The sequence below is a fragment of the Oncorhynchus gorbuscha genome, linkage group LG05 (assembly GCF_021184085.1).
Source record: "Oncorhynchus gorbuscha isolate QuinsamMale2020 ecotype Even-year linkage group LG05, OgorEven_v1.0, whole genome shotgun sequence".
In the NCBI taxonomy this organism is placed as follows: domain Eukaryota; kingdom Metazoa; phylum Chordata; class Actinopteri; order Salmoniformes; family Salmonidae; genus Oncorhynchus; species Oncorhynchus gorbuscha.
Genome location: NC_060177.1, coordinates 58,405,187 through 58,429,181, shown reverse-complemented (window position 1 = coordinate 58,429,181; position 23,995 = coordinate 58,405,187). Strand labels below are relative to the sequence as shown.

The 23,995-nt window shown below is 43.6% G+C and overlaps 1 protein-coding gene across 1 annotated transcript in view; it reads left to right on the top strand.

Moving 5' to 3' along the window:
• The window catches only part of LOC124036154 (nuclear receptor subfamily 6 group A member 1-A-like), a 28,270-nt gene extending 5,371 nt beyond the window's left edge, over positions 1 to 22,899 (top strand). Inside the window, 9 exon segments of the mRNA XM_046350351.1 lie at positions 11,168 to 11,398; positions 12,058 to 12,113; positions 14,266 to 14,435; positions 14,969 to 15,129; positions 15,132 to 15,201; positions 15,442 to 15,696; positions 16,954 to 17,075; positions 17,390 to 17,542; positions 17,677 to 22,899. Coding sequence (XP_046206307.1) covers positions 11,168 to 11,398; positions 12,058 to 12,113; positions 14,266 to 14,435; positions 14,969 to 15,129; positions 15,132 to 15,201; positions 15,442 to 15,696; positions 16,954 to 17,075; positions 17,390 to 17,542; positions 17,677 to 17,816 — 1,358 coding nt within the window. The 3' untranslated portion in view covers positions 17,817 to 22,899.
• Positions 22,900 to 23,995: the final 1,096 nt, after the last annotated feature.

Here is a 23,995-nt window from a genome sequence, read left to right as displayed (position 1 = left end):
TATTCAATCTCTCCCTATCCCACTCTGCTGTCCCCACTTGCTTCAAGATGTCCACCATTGTTCCTGTACCCAATAAAGCAAAGGTAACTGAACTAAATAACCATTTCTATGAAATGCTTTGAGTGGCTAGTTAAGGATCATATCACCTCTACCTTACCTGACACCCTAGACCCACTGCACACTTCCCTATCCCATCTGGGCAAGACATCAGAATGCTGTTCATTGAGTATAGCTCAGCCTCCAACACCATAGTACCTTTGAAGCTCATCATTAAGGTCGGGGCTCTGCGTCTGAACCCCGCCCTGTGAAACTGGGTCCTGGACTTCCTGACCGTTCGCCCCCCAGGTGGTGAAGGTAGGAAACAACACCTCGACTTCGCTGATCCTCAACACAGGGGCCCTACAAGGGTGTGTGTTCAGCCCCCTCCTGTACTCCCTGTTCACCCATGATTGTGTGGCCATGCATGTCTCCAACTCAATCATCAAGTTTGCAGACAGCACAACAGTAGTAGGCCTAATTACCAACAATGACAAGACAGCCTACAGTGAGGAGGTGAGGGCCCTGGCCGAGTGGTGCTATGAAAGTACACCCTCCCTCAATGTCAACAAAACGAAGGAGCTGATCATGGACTTCAGGAAACAGAAGAGGGAGCACACCCCTATCCACATCAACGTGACCGCAAGTTCCCTGGTGTACACATCTCTGACCATCTGCAATGGTCCACCCACATACAGTGTGGTGAAGAACTCGCAACAGGGCCTCTTCAACCTCAGCAGGCTGAAGAAATTTGGCTTGGCCCCTAAGACCTTCACAAACTTTTACAGATGCACAATTGAGAGCATCCTGTCGGGCTGTATCACCGCCTGGTACGGCAAATGCACCACCCGCAACCGCAAGGCTCTCCAGAGGATGGTGCGCTGCCCAACGCATCACCGGGGGCACACTGCCTGCCCTTCAGGGCACCTACAGCCCCGGTGTCACAGGAAGGCCAAAAAGATCAAGGACATCAACAGCCTGAGCCACGGCCTGATCACTGTGTTCTTTCCTCCTGTATTTTAGTCAATGCCACTCCGACATTGCTCGTTCTAATATTTATACAGTTCTTAATTCCATTCTTTTACTTTTAGATTTGCGTATTGTTGTGCATTTTTAGATACCACTGAACTGTTGGAACTAAGAACACAAGCATTTTGCTACATCTGCAATAACATCTGCTAAATATGTGTGTGACCAATTTGATTTGATTTGAGACAGATAGAAAGAGCGGTCGAGAGAGTCCTCATGTACTGCACTTAATTAGGAGAAAGTATGCACCCTTTCCTCCCATAAAGGATTGAGTATGGATAGACAGAGATGTAAAGAAGGGAGGGAGGGAGGAGGGAAATTAATAGTGGAAAAGTACAGCAGATCCCTTCAACCCCCGCTGCCTTTCAGCTGGGGATGATTGTGATGGAAACACAAGACAAAACCGCTGAGTGAAATACCCTTCAGCAGGCCTTGTGGTGAGGTGGAAGAGGGAGGAACCGAGGGAGAGGAGGCAGTCACAGGACCCAGACTATAGAGAGAGAGAGAGAGAGGGTAGAGTTCAAGATGAAGCAAAGGCTTGACTTTACAACTCTCCCACATGTCCCGTCATTTTGGATTTATCACCCCCATCACATGATCCACGAGAAGCTGGGGGAGGGGAGGTGACCAGAACCAGGACAGAACCAGTTTGATGGACTGGACCACTGACTGCCATACAGGGAGGGGTTGGTGAGGTGGAGTCAGAGTTTGATGTGACACATTGAGATCAAGTGTTGGTGATTATATGGTGGCCATGCACTTGAAAGAGAGGGTGACAGATTTGGCAAATAAGCCTCTGCTGGTGTGAATGAAGGAAACTAACGATCATTGTGTTTTTCTCATTGAAGGAAGTCAGGCATTTCACATGGGATGCTCAATTAAATATATGGTTTTGATGCCTTCTTTGAATTACCACATGTGCTGAAATAAAACAGACAAATGGCTCAAGGCGTCAGCGTTCTTCAGTTCGGCTGTCGGCTAGCCAAAGTCGGGTAGTCGACCGAACGAGTGGGCTCGCATGCTTCCGATAAAGACGTTCACTTCAATAATGAAGGGGGGGAAAGCAGCAATATTGCCCCAGGACAGTAGAGGGCGATGAGCTGGTAATAGCCATCTACGTCAAACAAGGAAGTGATGACACACCCAAACACACCCGAGAATAAAATAGTGTACAGAGAGACAGTTGATTGGATGTGTGATTTGCCAGGGATCTACTAGATCTGATCTACCTAGCAACTCATAATAGAGATCAGGAGACAGAGAAGATGTCCGCTACAGGTTCACAATGGTTGATATAGAGGCATACGGCTGAGAGAGCTATGGTGGAGTGTTTCAAGAGAGTTATTTTGGGTCCAAACTGCTGAAGAAGAACCTTTACCACCGCCAGCTGTCCTGTCAGGTACCACAACGTCAAGTCCTCATGTTTTCCTGGGAGATGCAGCTTTCCCCCTACATGAGAACCTCATGCGCCCTTATTCGGGTATGAAATAATTCAACTTTTTCTGTTTCTAATTCCCCTTGTTGCTGTATATATGTATGCATCTCTATATGAGAAGTGCAATTTTATCAAAGCTTTTGGAACACGGTTCCTGGAAAATGGTATTGTGTTTTTGTTGACCAAATTTATATATCTGACATTCTCTTGTTACCTCTTATTCACAGGTGTCCGTCTCAATAAACCTGGCTGTACCTGGAACTACCACCACTCGTCGGAGAGTCAGAGAATGCTGAGAACACGGAGTTTCGAGCTGAATTGCATCACCCCTACAGTTGACCAATCATGGACGAAGGGGCGTAGACTTCGCCTTCAGAACTTCGGCTGGCCATTGAGAATGTATTTTGTGTGCGCGAACAGTCGACAAAACCCTAACCAAACTCCAAAACGAACAAAAACATCACAAAATGTTGTTATAATATATGTACTGAGGAGGAGAGGATCCATAGTGTAAAGCAGTGCTCCCCCATCCTGTTCCTGGACTGCTTTTAAATTATATATATTTTTATTGAACCTTTATTTCTTTTAGACAAGTCAGTTGAGATCAAATTCTTATTTACACTGACGGCCTACACCGGCCAAATCCACACGATGCTGGGCCAATTGTGCACCGCCCTATGGGACTCCCAATCATGTCCAGTTGTGATACAGCCTGGAATAGAACCAGGGTGTTTGAGATGCAGTGCCTTAGACCACTGCGCCACTATTAATTAGCTGGTTAATCAGGTCAGTTAAAACGGGGGTTGAATTGAAACCCCCCAAGCAGACACATCGATGGCTCTGAACGAACTTTATTTGACTCTTTGCAAACTGGAATCCATACATCCTGAGGCTGCATTCATTGTAGCTGGGGATTTTAACAAGGCTAATCTGAAAACAAGACTCCCTAAATTGTATCAGCATATCGATTGCGCAACCAGGGCGGGAAAAACCTTGGATCATTGTTATTCTAACTTCCGCGACGCATATAAGGCCCTGCCCCGCCCTCCTTTCGGAAAAGCCGACCACGACTCCATTTTGCTGATCTCTGCCTACAGACAGAAACTAAAACAAGAAGCTCCCATGCTGAGGTCTGTTCAACGCTGGTCCGACCAAGCTGATTCCACACTCCAAGACTGCTTCCATCACGTGGACTGGGATATGTTTCGTATTGCGTCAGATAACAACATTGACGAATACGCTGATTCGGTGTGCGAGTTCATTAGAACGTGCGTTGAAGATGTCGTTCCCATAGCAACGATTTAAAACATTCCCTAACCAGAAACAGTGGATTGATGGCAGCATTCGCGTGAAACTGAAAGCGCGAACCACTGCTTTTAATCAGGGCAAGGTGACTGGTAATATGACCGAATACAAACAGTGCAGCTATTCCCTCCGCAAGGCTATCAAACAAGCTAAGCGTCAGTATAGAGACAAAGTAGAATCTCAATTCAATGGCTCAGACACAAGTGGTATGTGGCAGGGTCTACAGTCAATCACGGACTACAAGAAGAAAACCAGCCCAGTCACGGACCAGGATGTCTTGCTCCCAGGCAGACTAAATAACTTTTTTGCCCGCTTTGAAGACAATACAGTGCCACTGACACGGCCTGCAACAAAAACATGCGGACTCTCCTTCACTGCAGCCGAGGTGAGTAAAACATTTAAACGTGTTAACCCTCGCAAGGCTGCAGGCCCAGACGACATCCCCAGCCGCGCCCTCAGAGCATGCATAGACCAGCTGGCCGGTGTGTTTACGGACATATTCAATCAATCCCTAGACCCACTCCAATTTGGTTACCGCCCAAATAGGTCCACAGACGATGCAATCTCAACCACACTGCACACTGCCCTAACCCATCTGGACAAGAGGAATACCTATGTGAGAATGCTGTTCATCGACTACAGCTCGGGATTCAACACCATAGTACCCTCCAAGCTTGTCATCAAGCTCGAGACCCTGGGTCTCGACCCCGCCCTGTGCAACTGGGTACTGGACTTCCTGACGGACCGCCCCCAGGGGGTGAGGGTAGGCAACAACATCTCCACCCCGCTGATCCTCAACACTGGGGCCCCACAAGGGTGCGTTCTAAGCCCTCTCCTGTACTCCCTGTTCACCCACGACTGCGTGGCCACGCACGCCTCCAACTCAATCATCAAGTTTGCAGACAACACAACAGTGGTAGGCTTGATTAGGCTTGATTACCAACAACGACGAGACGGCCTACAGGGAGGAGGTGAGGGCCCTCGGAGTGTGGTGTCAGGAAAATAACCTCACACTCAACGTCAACAAAACTAAGGAGATGATTGTGGACTTCAGGAAACAGCAGAGGGAACACCCCCCTATCCACATCGATGGAACAGTAGTGGAGAGAGTAGTAAGTTTTAAGTTCCTCGGCATACACATCACAGACAATCTGAATTGGTCCACTCATACAGACAGCATCGTGAAGAAGGCGCAGCAGTGCCTCTTCAACCTCAGGAGGCTGAAGAAATTCGGCTTATCACCAAAAGCACTCACAAACTTCTACAGATGCACAATCGAGAGCATCCTGGCGGGCTGTATCACCGCCTGGTACGGCAACTGCTCTGCCCACAACCGTAAGACTCTCCAGAGGGTAGTGAGGTCTGCACAACGCATCACCGGGGGAAACTACCTGCCCTCCAGGACACCTACACCACCCGATGTTACAGGAAGGCCATAAAGATCATCAAGGACAACAACCACCCGAGCCACTGGAATGGGCTCTCTCTTACTCGTTTGACCAAGAAACAAAGCCCAGGCAATTGACAAGACTGGCGACATCCTGTGGAAGTTGTAGGACTTGCAATCTCAGCCCCATGTAATTTGGTTTCCCATAAACAATACATGCAAGTGGCGCATTGATACTTTTTCCAGTTTTCAGTGATCAGTTTGTCTTGCGCCTTTCGATGAAACACAGGCTCTGTTATAGTCACAGCCATGATTTAACCAGTTTTAGAAACGTCAGAGTGTTTTCTATCCACACATACTAATCATATGCATATACTATATTCCTGGCATGAGTAGCAGGATGCTGAAATGTTGCGCGATTTTTAACAGAATGTTCGAAAAAGTAGGGGGTAGGCTTAACAGGTTTTAATTAAACAGCCACCACTAACATTGAGTGGCTGCTGCCAACACACTGACTCAACTTCAGCCACTTTAATAATGGGAATTGATGGGAAATTATGTAAAATATATCACTAGCCACTTTAAACAATGCTACCTAATATAATGTTTACATACCCTACATTATTAATCTCATATGTATACGTATATACTGTACTCTATATCATCTACTGCATCCTTATGTAATACATGTATCACTAGCCACTTTGTTTACATACTCATCTCATATGTATATACTGTACTCGATACCATCTACTGTATCTTGCCTATGCTGCTCTGTACCATCACTCATTCATATATCTTTATGTACATATTCTTTATCCCCTTACACTGTGTATAAGACAGTCGTTTTGGAATTGTTAGTTAGATTACTTGTTGGTTATTACTGCATTTTCGCATTAACATCTGCTAACCATGTGTATGTGACAAATACATTTGATTTGATTTGATTTGGAGGGTAGTTCTCCAGGCTTGGAAAGCCGTGGTGTTAACCTATGTGACCTCTCGCGTGCTCTCACAGCTTGTGTTTGAAGTAAAATATCAAAACACAGCAGGGTTTTGGGCGGTCTATAACATATGCAAGACAATGCAGAGGGTGGAGCACCTTTTTAGGTGGCCATTTTGAGAAAGAGAACGAGGAGAGCTCTGAGTTCAAATAAAGGGGGAAAGTACGTGGGTCCTGTCCTCTTTTCTGGCAGACTTAATAGAGGTGTTATTCTATTACACACAGAACAGGGGCTTTAATGACCGAAAGGCTTTTGATTTAGACTTTAAGGTGAATCTTCACAGATACCTCCGCCCTTTCTTCAGCATCAAGCTTTGTCCTCATTGTGCTCCGAGAGCCCACTTTAATCGGGCTAAAGTCACTTTATACGGAACCATTATAATAGAGTACTACAGGACATCAAGTTCTTACGTGCTGCGGTATGTAGTAGTGTGTGAAAGCATACTGATGACACTTCTATATTTGTTACTGCACTCTGGAGTTGCTTCTGGCAGGACGTTTCTCCATTACGTTGTTAACTGTATGGCAGTGCGAAAGACCCTCGTGACATGAGTGTTCCTTATGGAAGAACAAAAATAGGTCTTGGGGTCAAAACATAATCTATTACAAACCTCAACAAGTTTGTTTTGAGTAAGAGCTCATTGTTCTCAGGCTGGGTGGGATGTTCACGTTAATGACCAAGGATTACATTTGAATCCGTTGGCGGGACCCGAGTGAGCCTTTTGTGTGTGTACAGTATGACGACCCCAGAAGAGCGTCCCGAGGAGACAGGACTTAAGCCTCATAGGTAATCCCATTGGGCTTTAGAGTTCTTCCATTCCCCATTCAGTAGATCTGGGAGAGGCTTTATGCTCCTTAACATTTCTCCTGCTCTGGCTAATTGCCTCTAGTAAGAGGAACCCCTTACCCTGGGCTCTGAACGCACACTGCTGCTTCTAGTATACAGTACTTAGAGCAGGGATGGACATATAGGACCTCTGTCATCTCTTTGACAGGACGTCTGATTCGGTTGCAGCCCTATTTAAGTTCTAAAGAAGATGAGGTTACCACTCAGTAGTAGTAGTTTAGTGTTTTATCAGTCCACAAGTGTGCCCTTGTGGATAATACCTGAGGTCTAAAAGTTGCTATCCGCCATTTTATTCGCTTTTGGCCAATCTTATACGTTCACGATAATCAGTACTTGGTTTGGACTGAAATAGGTTCCGGGGCTCATTTTGGGGGCCTGTACTGTTTATATTTAGGTGCAGGAGCTCCACAAGCTAAGTACATTTGAACAGGAGCTCAAGCGGTAGCCCAAGTCAAGCACTGATGACAGTGAATGTGTAAGGTAAAGGAAGCCTTTGCACAGTATGGGTCGGCATGGGTTTGATGACCTTTTTGCTTTAGATCACTGCACCCATGTCTCCCTCTTATATCTGATGGGTTAGTCCATGCCTGGATGAGGGGAAAGTTCATGGCTATGTGAGCTACTGGTTGACCAAAGGCTGTCAGTAAGAGACATACCTCAGATCAGTTAGGGTTCATTTATGGGTTCAGGAGAAGGTAGCATTAACCATGACCACTATGGCTGAGTTCTCACCAGTCTCCTTCAGGACTGGGTTATGGGACCAACAACCCAGTAGTCATTGTTTACTTTTGGTAGAATCCAGAGAAAGCAGTTCAGTCTGCTCTCAGTTTGCTCACTAACTATGGGAGCACATCACAGGAGGCTGTTGAGGGGGAGGACGGCTCATAATAATGGCTGGAAGGTAGTGAATGGATTGGCATCAAACACATAGAAACCATGTGTTGATGTGTTTGATACCATTCCATTTATTCCATTCCAGCCATTACTATGAGCCCATCCTCACCAATTAAGGTGCCACCGGCCACCTGTGGAGAGCACAAACCGCACCGGATCTCCATCTAACGTTCATCTGACATTCGCACCGCCGTTTGTTCGGTGGGCTGTGTTTTCGGGACCACCTGCCGCCGGTGGGCGTCTGACTGCCGACATTTGAGTGTAAATCTACACGTAGAATTGGTTTGAACTCAGTTTGGACCCCAGTTCTAGTCCTGATGTACTAGGTGAGAATGGAGGTGAAAACCGGGGTTCTGGATGTCTCTCTCTGTATATTTACGAAATCTCCCAATGCAGTCTCCCATGTTGATCTGTAAACCTTCACTGTTTATATTTTCTCAGTTAGTGGTCACCTGTTTTTCAGGATGAACCAGTTCACGGTACTTTATTTTGGGAGTGCTGTTTGAAGCACACTCCCTACTTTAATGTTTGCATATTTTGCATGACTCATTATATATGTATATACTGTATTCTACTGTATTTTAGTTTATGCCGCTCCGACATTGGTGTCAGGTATTTATATATTCTTAATTCTATTCCTTTACTTTAGATTGGTTTTTATTGTTTTTGAAATTGTTAGATATAAAATGTTAGATATTACTGCGCTGTTGGAGCTATAAACACAAGCATTTCACTACACCCGCAATAACATCTGCTAAACATGTGTATGTGACCAATAATCGCAGTGCAAGAGGCGTCACTACAGTCCCTGGTTCAAAACCAGGCTGTATCACATCCAGACGGGATTGGGAGTCCCATAGGGTGGCGCATAATTGGCCCAGCGTCGTCCGGGTTTGGCCGGGGTTGGCCGTCATTGTAAAGAAGAATTTGTTCTTAACTGACTGTTATATCATTTAAAAAATTATTTTTTATTATACTTAGTCATGGATGATGATGGTAAAGCGGGGACAACAAACCCCATGTAATTGCTGATTGACCAACAGAAACTGGGATGGGATGCCTTGTTAACTGATATCATAATTAGAAAGCTAAGCCAGTAAGGTTGGGGTTGTTCTGTGTTATCTCTTCTTCTGGCAGCCGTTGCTTCACTGGGCTATTCACTGTAACCATGGCGTCAACCCATCTGTTCAGAGCTTTTATGAGGGGGGATGGTGCGGGGGTTGAGGGGTGTGTGTGTGTGTGTGTGTGTGTGTGTGTGTTGGTGGACGGGGGTTGATCGAGAGGGTAGCACTAACACGGTGGACAGCAGAGGGTAGGGAAATAGGTTTTTCCGGTCTAATTCATTCTCTGCCTGTATAGTGTTTTATTATCTAACCTAGAGGTAGATGGGGATTATGCCAGCTAAGATTTTAAACAGCTTTTTTGAAGTTTGGTGTCCTCAAAGTGTGCTGGTCTGCAGATTGTGCCGTTTCTGTGGGGATTAGTAAAGTAACTAAGAATGTCAGGAGTTCACAGAGGATTGTAAGTCTTCAATTTAAATCCTTAGTTGCTTCGTCTCTTTTTGGATTTATAAGTGAATAACCCCTTGATTCTTGAAGAATGTTAACTATAAATGCCGTAATCAAATCAAACTTTATTTGTCACATGCGCCAAATAACAGGTATTTCACCTTACCGTGAAAGGCTTACTTTACAAGCCCTTAACCAACAGTGCAGTTCAAGAAGAGTTAAACAAATATTTAAAAAATAATTTTAAGATAGTAACACCTTATGCACTTAGTTCAAGTGTCGTTCCCCATCAGAACCCAAAAATATAAGATTGGAGTAAAACAATGTTTGTAATCAACATACATCTAAACTGTATAGCCTCAAAACATGGTTAAAACGATACATTTGGGATCATGTATGGTCAGTCCTTGCATCCGTAGCTCTAGTAGTTACATTTCTCCAGCCCAATCCCTTAGCTTTTTTAGTAAAACAGGAGATAACACATTATTGTTTCCATTGAGGATTCTAGCTTTAAGTACATCTCTCTATGATTCCAAACTCCAACACACGCAATGGAACGTGTGCACACACAGACGCATGAAAGCAAGAAATGTCACTCTATAGAGATTAATCGAAAGCCAAAAGCTATTTAGCATCAGCGATATTGTCATTTGGGGATAAGGGCTACCGTAGTAAGCTAGGTGTTTTGAGCTTTATTCTGTTTTCACATCTGGGTCTCTCGTGGCCACCACATGTTGTTAATCTGCTGGCTAACCTTAAACTCAGAGCACTGTGTAATTTAACCAACTATTTTTGAATGTGCTTCATTTGGAACATCCTGTTCCACTACTTCCTCAACGGCAGCCCTTCCCTCGCCTTTACCAAAGGCCCCCGAATATCCCCAAACATGTGTTCCAAGTTACTGCCCCCAACTTGCTCTTAACAACATTTCGCATTTTGAAACTCTCAGAGGAAAAGCTGCACCATATACCCTTTGAGGAAACGAGGTTTAGGCTACAATGTAAAGACTCTGGTCGGCACTGATTTGGGTGGATGGAATGGTGTCAAGCATATGGAAACCATGTGTTTGATGTAATTCGATAACATTCCATTTGTTCCATTCCAGCCATTACTATGAGCCCATCCTCCCCAATTAAGGTGTCACTGCACCCTTCCCTTGTCACACCAGCGTGTCATGCTCACAGTGAGAGATTTAGATCTTATGCGGGCTTGCGTTTCAATGTACTCTATATCTATGAAAAGGGGAGTGAATCTAGTCAGGTTTCACCGAGTGGTGTTAGACTATAGTCACACTGAAGAGTTGAAATGACGCTGCCACTGTGTCTAAGGGAAAGGAGAGCCTGTAAACAAATCACCAGGCAGCCCAGCGTGTGTCGTTTAGCCTGGCCCTTTCTCTGCTCAGACCTACTGAATAAAACATTCAAGATGTCTGCCCTCTCTGCCCATTCCTCCTCCTAACATTCAGCTGGTTACACGGGTTGGCTACCCTAAGTTCCACGACGATGGTTAGAGCTGTAGGGTACAAATGCTTGGTGAGGACTTATGGCAACGGGTTTCTTTTCAGATCTGAGAGCAATTTTGATCATGCTGCATTTTCTCCGTAGATATTTGTCTTTATTATGTCCAATTTGTCATTGATGTTACTTGAATGTTGTGATATGTGGCAGGCGTCTGTCGGTTTTCTGCCTCCTGTTCTAACAAGTCATTCTGTCTCTTCTGTCAGATGTTGCAGCTGACCCACGTGTTTGCCTCATCTGTGGAGACCGCGCCACAGGCCTGCACTATGGCATCATCTCCTGCGAGGGCTGCAAGGGCTTCTTCAAGCGCAGCATCTGCAACAAGCGCGTGTACCGCTGCAGCCGCGACAAGAACTGTGAGATGTCGCGCAAGCAGCGCAACCGCTGCCAATACTGCCGCCTGCTCAAGTGTCTACAGATGGGAATGAACCGCAAAGGTAAGACGAGACCAAAGAGGCAAGAGTGACGAGCAGACAAGAGCCACGTATGCAGAGGCCTAGAATTCTGAGCGGAATGTACTGTACTAGAACCATAGTAGATTGTTCTAGAATCACAGATTTCATTGGATAAGCTCCATGGGGGTTTCCACTAGATAGCACAGCCACAAAGTCAAAATTGGCTATATATCGTAAAAAAATCTGGAAAACCAAAACAATGTCATTTAAGGTTAGGCATACGATTATCTGTGTGGTTAGGGTTAATGCTAAGGTTTAACATGTGATTATAAGACGATAAATGGTATAAATTCTTAGGGGGGGGGGTGCGACAACGTTGTGGCAGTGTTAACTAGTGATGACCCCACCCTCTTGTCAGCTCGCAGCTAGGCCCAGTTCTGTTGTTATGTAGCTAGTGCTCTCTGCTGGATTGACTATGTAGATTCACATTTTGCTGTACTCTTTCCTGATGATCTGCTGTGGCACAATCATAGCAGCCACCAGGTGGAGCCATAGTACCAGTGTTGCTATCACTACTCCTCTAGGAATTGTTCTGTACTTTAGTGTTTTTTATGTCTTGAAACCCAAACATAGTATTTTTTTAAACCATACAGATTGTTTCTCTTATTGTGGTGCTTATGGCTGTTCTGTGTGTTTTCCAGCAATCAGGGAAGATGGCATGCCAGGAGGGAGAAACAAAAGCATTGGGCCTGTACAGGTAAATATTCACTATGCACTCTACCACCGCTAATTACAGCTAGTTTCCCACAGTGACTTTGATATTGCCGAACTGTCCTGAATTTTACTTACTAAGTATTATTATGTAAAATACTGCTAATTTCTAACCCATTGCCCTGAACTGTGATTATTGTAAATGAAATTGAACCCATCCTTGACAGTGATTTCATTAGCTGGCTTTAAACAAGGTAATTGGGCAAATTAGCATCCCTAATTGCTTGCAGCACCAGCCATTATTTACAGTGTTCAATTCAATCTATGTCATTAACGCCTCCCGAGTTGAAGTGATGAGAGAAGATCGAAAATTAGGGGGTAAAAAAACACACACAAAAGAAAAACAATAAACAAATGTGTCATTAACAATAGATGAAGGATTAGCCATGCTTTTCAAATATCATTTTGGCATAGCTAGATGTGGGTCATTCCATGTCATTTCAGCAAGCCATGACACCCACCCTCTCAGATTGTTCTGAAATCGTGTCTGTAGTTAGAAACAGATAAGATAAGCCTTCCGGAAGCATTATTTTGTTGAAATACAATTTGATCTCTTAGAAATTAAGCTGGCACACAAATTGGATATTTTAATTTATAGGATTCATATAATATTCAATAATTATTGTACCTAACATCCGATTTGGACCAAACTTTTTTGTAACCATGAGTAAGATATGAGGAATCCAAAGAAGCGGTCAAAAGCCCCCCACAAAGCCCCCTCCCCCACACCCCACATCAATCCCACTCCAAAAATAAGTATATAGTATCGTTTCCCTATGTTTGAGAAATATTATGGAGCTGAGGCTCTGAGTATTGTTTCTTCATCCTTTGTAATGTATTCTCAATGAATTTGGCAAACTAAAAAATGTTCTCCTGTTCAGAGAAATTAGTCATTGAAGTTATTGGGTTTGTGTCCTATCCTACTGTACATCCCAATTAACAAGTTCTGACCACTAGATTGTGCTGTTCCTGCTAATAGGTGATCTTTTTAAAAATATATTCCCCCCAACCACCATTATTAAAGTGATAGTTCACCTAAATTACAAATGCAATATTGCTTCTTACCCTGTAAGCAGGATGGGACATAAACACTTCAAAGAATTACACATTTTTCTGAACAGGGGAAAGAAAACATCAACAAATTCACAAATTCATACATTACATAGGATGAAGAAACAATACTCCAAGCCAGGGCTCCATACTACTTGTCAAACATAGGGAACTGATACTATATACTCATTGTTGGTTTGGGGTTTGGGGGGCTTTGACAGTTTCTTTGGATTCCTCATGTCTAACTCATTGTTAGAAAAACGTTTGGTCCAAATCAGATGTTAGGTACTATAAATGAATCCTATATATTAAAATGGCCAATTTGGGTGCAATCAATAAGCTTAATATTTTAGAGATCAAGTTATATGTCAACATTATAATGTTGCAGGAATACTTATCTGTTTCTATCAACAAAAACTATTTCAGAACAATTTGAGATGGTGGGTGTTGAAATCCTCTTTCTTGTGTTTTTTTGAACTGGAACGAACCCTGTATGTGTGGGTGCGTGCGCATGTGCATGGTGTGGCCTTGTGCCTCTGTGGAACAAGTTGTCCTAGGATAATTATACCCTGGATAACAGTGCTATGTTAATCCATTCAGATGCTTGAAAACAATGCTGTAGTATTAACAGCTAAAGACTTGAAGTACCCAGGGGAGTGAATTATAATAGTTAATGCGCTTGCCAATGCCATGACTCTTAACATATTCTCTCTCTCTCTCTCTCTCTCTCTCTCTCTCTCTCTCTCTCTCTCTCTCTCTCTCTCTCTCTCTCTCTCTCTCTCTCTCTTCTCTTTCTGCTCTCTCTTTCTTCTGTCTCTTTCTCTCTGTCTGTCTCTCTCTCTCTCTCTCTCTTCTCTTTCTGCTCTCTCGTTCATCTTTCTCTCTATCCTCTCTCTCTCTTCTCTTTCTGCTCTCTCTCTCTTTCTGCTCTCTCTCTCTCTCTCTCTCTCTCTCTCTCTCTCTCTCTCTCTCTCTCTCTCTCTCTCTCTCTCTCTCTCTCTCTCTCTCTCTCTCTCTGTCTCTCTGTCTCTCTGTCTCTCTGTCTCTCTGTCTCTCTGTCTCTCTGTCTCTCTGTCTCTGTGTCACAGATCACAGATGAGGAGATTGAGCGGATCATGTCAGGACAGGAGTTTAAGGAGGAAGCCAGTCTCCCGGAGCACACCTGGAGCAACAATGGTGACAGTAGTGACCACAGTTCCCCGAGCAACGGCGCCTCCGAGGGCAACCAGCCATCACCCGCATCCACTCTGTCATCCAAGTGAGTTAGCAACTCCTATACATTAGGGAGCATCGTAGCCATTGTCAGCAGTTTGTCCATTTACGAAATAATGAACTGCCTCTGACATCTCATTGCCAAGTTAGTAAGGTGTTTGCCACTAGAAGAATGCCTGAATGCAATCTATTCAGACTTAGCAGTGATATCTGTAGAATGAATTCGTACCAGTGTCTGCTGTTCTGGCTATGGAGACATGCATAGTGTCTATCAACAAGCAGCAAGGCCAAATATAGTCTATGTAGTGTGGTGGTATCTATTTGAATCTCTCTCTGTGTCAACATCCACATATCTATATCAGCCATGTACTCTGATTATGTTAGAAATGCACAGAAATAGTTATTTATCAAATCTCAACAACATGAGCACACTTAACAATTTCTGGCATTTAGTGTAAGTACAGTATGTAGTTGAACGACTACTGTGAGTAAATTATCTCGCGGCAGTGACAGTTCTACTGTGTTTCCCATCATGTCTGAGGTGTGAGCGTGTTTGACCATTGTGTTTTCTCTGTCCAGTCGCTCTGTAGAGATGAATGGCGGCTACACGGCGGCTCTCAGGGACCAGTACATGAACACCCCCATGAACACCCCCTACCAGCTTCTACCTCACCTCTTCAGCTACCATGCCCAGTCAGGCCTGCTGGCCCCACAGCCCCGCAGCCTCTACCCCCAGTCACACCCCTGGTGCTGCAGCTAGTGGCTGCAGAGGACCTGGCCCCACTGACCACCCCCATGCTGATAGAGGATGGGTGAGTATGCCTGCTTAACCGGAAATATCTGCTGAGCACTCAAACCGTGGCATGTTTTTTTGACATAACAATTCCAGCAGACATCTATCTGGAAATGTGTTTTACAATATGAATTGTTCAACCATGTGACCAGGTCAGCTACAACTCCTGGCCCAATACAATAACATGAACACTTTGCTGTTATGAAGCCTGTCGATGTTCACATCCGCGTCTCTCTGTCTCCCCTGTTATGTGTGTCAGGTACAAGGTGACTCAGGTGGAGTTGTTTGCGCTGCTGTGTCGTCTGGCTGACGAGCTGCTGTTTCGTCAGATCTCGTGGATCAAGAAACTGCCGTTCTTCTGCGAGCTGTCCATCGAGGACTACACCTGTCTGCTCAGCTCCACCTGGCAGGAGCTCATCCTGCTCTCCTGCCTCACCATCTACAGTGCGCAGATCTTTGGAGACCTGGCCGACGTCACCGCCAAGTACACGCCCTCTGAGGACGAGATGCAGGGGTGAGTATTGCCTGACAGTGGGAACACTGTCAGGTTTAAACAATGATACTAGGTTGTGTTCATAGGTTTATTTTGGAATCATTGTATGGAAAAAGACCATTTAGCTGGGACACCCTCCTCTTCTGCCGAGTGGCGCAGCGGTCTAAGACACTGCATTTCAGTGCTTGAGGCGTCACTACAGACACCCTGGTTCGATTCCAGGCTGTATCACAACCGGCCATGATTGGGAGTCCCATAGGTTGGCGCACAGTTGGCCCAGTGTCTTCCGGGTTTGGCCGGTATAGGCCGTCATTTAATTTTTTTTAAATAAAATTGTGTTGGTATTCAGGCATCAGATGTTAGAAGGCAATAGTGTTTGCTTACCTGGACTAATGTTATTGTAGTATTTTTGGGAGGTGTGGTGGCTGAATTACGGCTCTTAAGAGAAGGGATGATGTCAACATTTGAGTTGTGTTTCCTTCTGCAACAACAGTCTCCTACAGAGACCACCATTCCACTCTGTGAGTTCACCATCTCTAAAGGCTGTGATATTTTGACCATTACATCGGGGTATATTGGTTTTGGAAGTGTGCCAGTGAACTGTCCTGTGAGGTGGATGACTCCTCAGGACTGTGGCTAGCACTGTCTGGGCCATTATGAAATACAGGTCTGTCCCTCTGTCCCAGATTGGCCATAATACTGTGGGGGCTTTTGGCTGTGTGTAAATCAGACCAGAATTATCAGCCCTTTTGGCACACTTCTTCCTCATTTTCTATTGGATTTACGACTGGGTTGTGTTGCAAAGGCCCATTTGCCTGCAGTTTGCACATTCAAGGAGAAGGTGTCTGATTTACTAAGCCAGTGCTAAGCGGTGTGCAGGCACATGTACTAAAGAGATCAAGATTTAAGGGGAGCTACAGAGACGGGTATAGAGATTGATGAGTACAGTTGTTCAGTTTGCCGTGTTTAAGTACATGCTGCTTCCTTAAAGCTAAAGGAAATGTTTAGTCAGCGAGATGAATGTCCTTAATCACTTGTAGTGGATCAGCCTCCCCCCACCCCTCCTGCTCATCATCTTATTACGGTCACGATTGAATCAACTATCATAAATCTACTCTCCCTTAACTTTGTTATTTCTTTGTGATTTTCCACTTCCGTAGCTGTGTGTACAAGAGCTGGTAGTCTTGTTGATTTTGTGGGTTGTTGGCGAGGGAGCGGGAGCGGGCGTGCGTATCACATTTCACAATCTCACCATGTTTTTGTATGCTTCCTCTCCAGGTTCAGTGAGAATGGCATGGAGGTGATGGAGAGGCTGATCTATCTGTTCCGCAAGTTCCACCAGTTGAAGGTCAGCAACGAGGAGTACGCCTGCATGAAAGCCATCAACTTCTTGAACCAAGGTAACACACACACACACACACACACACACACACACACACACACACACACACACACACACACACACACACACACACACACACACACACACACACACACACACACACACACACACACACACACACACACACACACACACACACACACACACACACACACACACACACACACAGTCAGACACAGCACTGATCCTTCAGGGATTTTCTGAACTGCTCTGCTGCTCAGATGCTTTATTGAATAAAAAGAACGCAAACGTCACACATACATGAATAGTAGCTAAGGTCCTCTCCTCGATGTGTCCCTGTCTGTTGTGCAGATATCCGTGGTCTGACCAACGTCTCCCAGTTGGAGCAGCTAAACAAGCGCTACTGGTACGTGTGTCAGGACTACACTGAGTACAAGTACCCTCACCAGCCCAAACGCTTCCCCGAGATCATGATGTGTCTGCCAGAGATCCGTTTCATGGCAGGTAAGTTGGGGCATCTATCAGGGATTGGCATGGTGGGAGTTGTATTACGAAATGCTAATATAAAGGTCCATAACAAGGTAGGCGATAGGGTAATTGCTCTGTACTCACACCCTGTGAAACATGTTTCTTTCCAGGCAAGCTGGTGAATGTTCCCCTGGAACAGCTCCCCCTTTTGTTCAAAGCAGTCTTGCACTCCTGCAAATCCAGCCTAATCAGCTACAGGACAGGAAGTTCCCCCTGTCTGACTTCTACGGGTACCTCCCCTGGGAACTAAGCCCTGCCCTGCTGGCTCTAGGACCGCCCCTTTACTCAGAGCTAGCCTTGGGGGCAGGGCAAGGGACTGGTCCTCCTTCCTATGAATGTGACAAGCAGCTAGTTTTATAAAGCTTTTTTTTTCTCTATATATTTATTACATGACAGAGCTGAATGTATGCTGATTTATGCTGTGCACATGCTTCTGTACAAACTAAATGCACATTGATGCATTGGTCTTTGGAGTTTACAAGTGTGTATCCGATTGCTCAATGTGTGGGTGTTGCCATTGTTAGAACTTGATTTTAAACATTTATTTTATTCGGATGGGGCCGGATATAAATGAGTTGACAAGTGTTTTGAGACTACCTCAGGAAGATGTCGTTTCTATTTTCAGGTACCTTTTTCTCACCGTTTTGAAATGAAGAGTTGCCCAGTCTAAATCCAATCCCTGTAAATGCTTTAAACTCCTGAATCATAGATTGATAAGTAGGCCTTTACCACGAAATTGACCAAAGGCATTGCTGTACGTTGAACCAAAGATTTTTTTTAAAGCGTTCACCCCTGCAATCAACAAATGAATGTTCACTACAGGTGTATTGTCTCCCTTCTTGTCATATTTTTCTATACTGTGTTACACACACTATCTCTTACAGAACCCACAGACAGACTTCCTGTAAGGGATGGGCTGGTCTGTTTTGAACATTCCTAGACTTTTGGCGAGGTGACACTTAGCTGGATTGTGGGATCTTCGTAGAAAACGAGCATACGGGTATTTTCTACAATCATTGACTGCGGAACAAATGAAATTGCAGGGGTAGGGCACGTTTGCTGTTAGCTGTATTGATTTTTGTTGTTGTTGACCAAAGTGTTATGCAAAGCTTTTTCAAGCAGAACCCATAGATGGGCAATGAGCCGATAGCTCAATGTAATGATTTCTTATCAATGAAGGACCCGAATAGGAAATTAATCAATGTGCGTCGGAGCTGGAGGGGAGACCTTCTGCTGACAGACAGACACACAGTGCAGCTGGTTCCCATCCTAACCCCTAACGATGAGACACCACAGACAAAGGCCCCACTGTCTTCCCTCCTAGTCCCTGTAGCACCCATCTGTTGCTCCAGACATACAACTTTTAGCCCTCCACTGGTACTCCCTTGCCCAATCCTTAGCCTCTGCACATGCTCATTGGGTTGGTGGTCCGGTCCGCACAGTTAGGCTAGAAGGAAATGCTGGCCTGCTCATTTTTACTACTACATCTTTAGACAGTGTTGGGTTCGGGTTCGGAATGCTCAGGTGACTACTTTTTAGGCTGTAAAAGAGGAGAGACGGAGGAGACATTAGGGGCTTGTCTATTAATCTGGAAGGACTAGAGGTTACTTCCGGCTTGCACATCATGTAAGACAGATATGCACATTGTTTAAAAAAAAAAGACACATACGGAGAAATAGGTTCTTTATTTTCTAAGTATGAGATGATAATTCTTCCCATTTGAAGAGTCTTTTTTGATCATTCAAGTTTGATCTGTTTCCTAGTAACCGTTGTTTGAACATTTGGGGCAATGCAGTCCTTAAAATGACTCTCTTTTATGCGTGCTGTGGTGAGGCAGGACACATTCTTTGACCATGAACTTGGCAAAGTCCCCACCCTGCATGCTCCTCTCTCTCAGGTCCTTGTGGACCTGTATTTAAACAGGGTAAAGTGAGTGTTGTGTATTGCATTCAGGAGTTATTCAGTGATCACAATGCTGATGTACTTGTAGGATTCGTAGTCGTAGGATTCAGGACATTGTAGGTTCTTCTTAGAAGGTGTTTTCTTTTTCAAACATTTTCCTGTTTTTATGAAAGTGAATGTGTTGGTTTTAAAGGGCATGTTTTGGAACAGATTGTTTTTGAACAGATTTTAAACAACTGGTGAACCAGTGCTCCCAGTTCAGTGTTGAGATGATTTGGCTGAAGGTGGCCTGAGACAGGGCCGAAATGCCAGAGATGTCCCCTTTCCAAACTGAGCATGCTCAAAATAACCTCAACTACCAGGTAGGCTTACTCTCTCCCTTCATCACTACTGTAAGTCCAGCCTCGTTTGTCTTGCTCAGCCTTAACACTACTACCTACCTGCCTTAAAGGAGTACTCCACCCCCCCCCCCAAAAAAAAATCAATGTTTTGTTATTTGTTTCATTTGTCCATTGTTGACATAGTGCCAAAAAATGTTTTGCTGGTCAGCGATCAATTTTCAAGATATGTAACTTTTAAAATATAGAAATCCTCCCCATATGATGCATCTCTGGGTGGAATGTTCCTTTAACACTGTACTATCTTATGCCCTGGACCACCCGTTGAATACTTTCTCCAATGGTGTGTGTTCTTTGTTTCAGTAGTTTTAAAGTAGCCACCTTTCCATCTTTTGTTTTTATACATTTTCAACGTTATTGTTAAAACTAGAATCCTTAATTAGAACAATAACAAAGCGGACACCCCGCCTCTGTTTTGGTAAAAAGCTTGAGGGATGTGGGCCTGGAGAAATGTAACCACTCTCAAACTCATAGACAGAGCTATGGATGCAAGGACTGACCATCCATGACACGAATTCTAGTTTTAACCATGTTTTGAGGCTATACGGCGTTTGTTTACATTGACATTACAATTCTCTCTGATGGATGTTGGATGTGATTCTATCAACTCTCTGCTGTAATTTAAGTTCCAAAAAGAATATAGTGTTTATGGTATTGATATTACAATTCAAAATTGTTTATGGATTGGTCACTCTTTACTATTACCAAAGACATGTTACAGAGTTGATGAGTAAAATGATATCTGCAGACAGTGAATTACCTCGGCAGAAGACAGGCACCTGTGAAACTGGTAAATATTATGCATGATCTTTCCCATGCAAAGCCTTCACTGTATTCCCCAGTGTCATTTGGGCCTGAGGTGTGGAGTTTTCAACTACGATATTAGAACGGAGTCGCACACCGTGGCTTCCTACTTTTCTTTCAGTTGACCATCTGTGAACAAAGCAGAGAACATTGAGGTGTGCCAGAAGTCACGGTGGAGAGTAGCCAGCCACTGGTCTGGGGGGCTCAGTGCATATGACACTCCTAAACTCAGGGATCAGACATTTTTAGGGTACTTGTGTTTGAGGTCCTAGCCCAGTGCTGCTGCTGCTGCCATACAGTGTCACTCTGGCCATCATACATGAATATAGGGACTCTAAGTGGCAGGTTCTTCGTTGCAGTCTCTTGTAAAATCAAACGTCACATTGCTACCTTGCGGCCAACACCTCTCATGTTTTGAAACACATGTAATACAAACTCGTTACCATTCTCACTATTTTCTGGAATGTGTTTTTACAGATAATGGATATGTAATTTGCAATTTCTATACTGAAACTACCTCTTTTTGTGTGTCATCACGTTGCTTACTCTCACACAGGTAATGTTTAAAAACAAAATCATATTTATTGGTTTCATTGCACCAATGTTCTGTTATTTTGTGTCTCTTATTTCATCCAGTTACCTCACTGTTACCTATTTTGCATGTATACGTTTCCTCATATGTTTTTCCGTGGTACCTGAGGACAAACTGCAGCCTCGCCCTGGGGTGGATGGGAGTCAGTTTGACCACCGTGCCAGTTTACATTTACAACTTTTTTTCTGCGATCGATCATGCAGTTTACAACGTCACACCAAGTGATCAATGAAAACGGATCAGACTGATGACTTATCTACCACGTCATGACCGTACACTACCAATCATTAACACACCTGATTACCATACCTTTCTGTGGGAATCTCGGCATACTGTATGTAATCACATGTCATTTGTTCACTTTTCTGCGGTCGTTTTATCAATACTTCCCATTTTACTGGTGAATCAGTGTTTCTTTGTACAGTTCATACAGCAACATATAACCCAGTATGGTATTCCAAACAATGTATTGTGTTCCTTCACTATATCTATATAGTTGTCAAGATGGGGTGTACCAAACAATGTATTGTGTTCCTTCACTATATCTATATAGTTGTCAAGATGGGGTGTACCAAACAATGTATTGTGTTCCTTCACTATATCTATATAGTTGTCAAGATGGGGTGTACCAAACAATGTATTGTGTTCCTTCACTATATCTATATAGTTGTCAAGATGGGGTGTACCAAACAATGTAAAGGCAAAGTGTAAAGACTTTAATAGGGTTAAATGATCAGTATCATGTTTGATATTTACAATGCTGCTTGTGAGTCATTATTCATTAGAATGTAACTTTGGCCCTTTTGCCATTTCCTGTTAACATGCTTTTCTTCACTCATCGCAACAATGAATGGTTTTCTGTCATAACAGTGTTATTACAAGCTTATACATTGTTATTACAAGCTTATTCAGTGTTATTACAATTCATTCGTTGAAGCTCCTTATTAAGGAGCCCACAATGGGGCAACTAGAGCAGATCAAATCACAACATATCTCAGGGAACAACGTCTTAAAGTATTTCCATTGAATCTGCACCACTGGATACGCAGATGAAATGCATGACATTTGTATCTGCCATTTTTGTTTGTTTTCTCCTTAGAGGGATACTTTAAGGGATCCCCAGAGTCAGATGAACTCATGGATACCAATTTTATGTCTCTGCATCCAGTACGAGGGAAGTTAGAGGTAGTTTCGCGTGCCAATGCTAAGTACCGTTAGCTCAATGAATGGAACTCAATGGCAACAACTAGCATGCTAGCTGTTACCATAGATGTCCAGTCATTGCGCTGATTCAGAGGGGTTGGGTTAAATGCGGAAGACACATTTCAGGTGAAGGCATTCAGTTGTACAACTGACTAATGCTAGTTAGAAGTTGCGCTGACGCTAGTTAGCAACTTCCTTCAAACTGCACACAGAGATATAAAATGGTATCCACAAGTTCATCTGACTCTGGGGAAGTAGATTAAGGGTTTCATTGCCAAAATCCCGAAGTATCCCTTTAAATCTTTTGTTAAACTTCTCTCCTCTGCTTTTCTTACTTGAACTACCTGTGACAAATGTGATCCATATGTGTTAAACGCATGTTTAGAATATGTTAGGACTTGAAACCAAATAAATGTGAACGTTATGCAACTGTGCAATTGTTGTCGTGTCTATTATTATTTAACAGGTAGTGACCGGTGTGAAGAGTCTCTATGCTTCCCTTTTGTGTGGTGCTTATTTGCTGTACAAAAAAAGAACCGTTGCGATCTGATCATTCTATCGGATAGTATTACAGTTTTTCTCAATCGCTAAAACACCATTTCTGAAACCTTGCTCCATTTCCTGAAAACATTAAACACAAAACCTCATCTTCAAGCACTATTTACATAACCTCTGACTCCTCTTGCAAAATGAAACATTCGCCTCAAAACAGTTTTACCTGTGTTCAAAGTAATACACAGAAAAATAGAAAACACATTGTTCAAAACATACAATTCTCAGGGAGAAGTACATTTTTTTATCTAAAAAAATATTTTTCCGTCATTGTCTTTTGATGAACGAAAACATGTTCTATCATAGTAGCTCAAAATGTATCAGAAATTACTACTCTGCTTTGCTCTTTGCAATTTAGTTTTTTGTTCTTTTTTTGTTTTGTTTGCTCTCTGAACTGGCTTATATTGGTTGTGTCGCATCATTTGAAACAGGTTAAATCAATTTTGAGTGGTTGTGTTCAATCAATGACATGTCTTCTCTATTTGTATTTGATTGTTGCCACTTGTGTTTACCAGTATGGGTGACATGTGCATTAGAGTGCAGGATGTGTTTTGAGAATGAGAATGTGTTTAGAATTTTGCTGAAAAGTCTAAGTGAGATCTGCAAATTGTGTTTCACCATGTGAAATGGTTTAAGGTATTGACAACAGACTGCATAATTAGCTAAATGAGTCCAGGCAACTGAGAACTTTGTTCAGCCAATGGGTTTTAGTGTTTTAGTAATTGAGAAAAACTGTAAGCTTACCAAGACATGCACATCTAGGGTTTAAGGGACACACTCTTTCTCTGTCATTTGAAGCCCGTCAGCAGATTTTGGATGGGCCTAATCTGTGTGTCCATGACCCATCCGGCCTAATTTGTTTTGCAGACTGAGAAAGCCTATCATTCACACATACACACAAAAACAAACCGTTCCTGCATTCGAGGGAGAAAGATCTGTATCTAGACAACATGAATTATGATCATCTACATTTAGGGT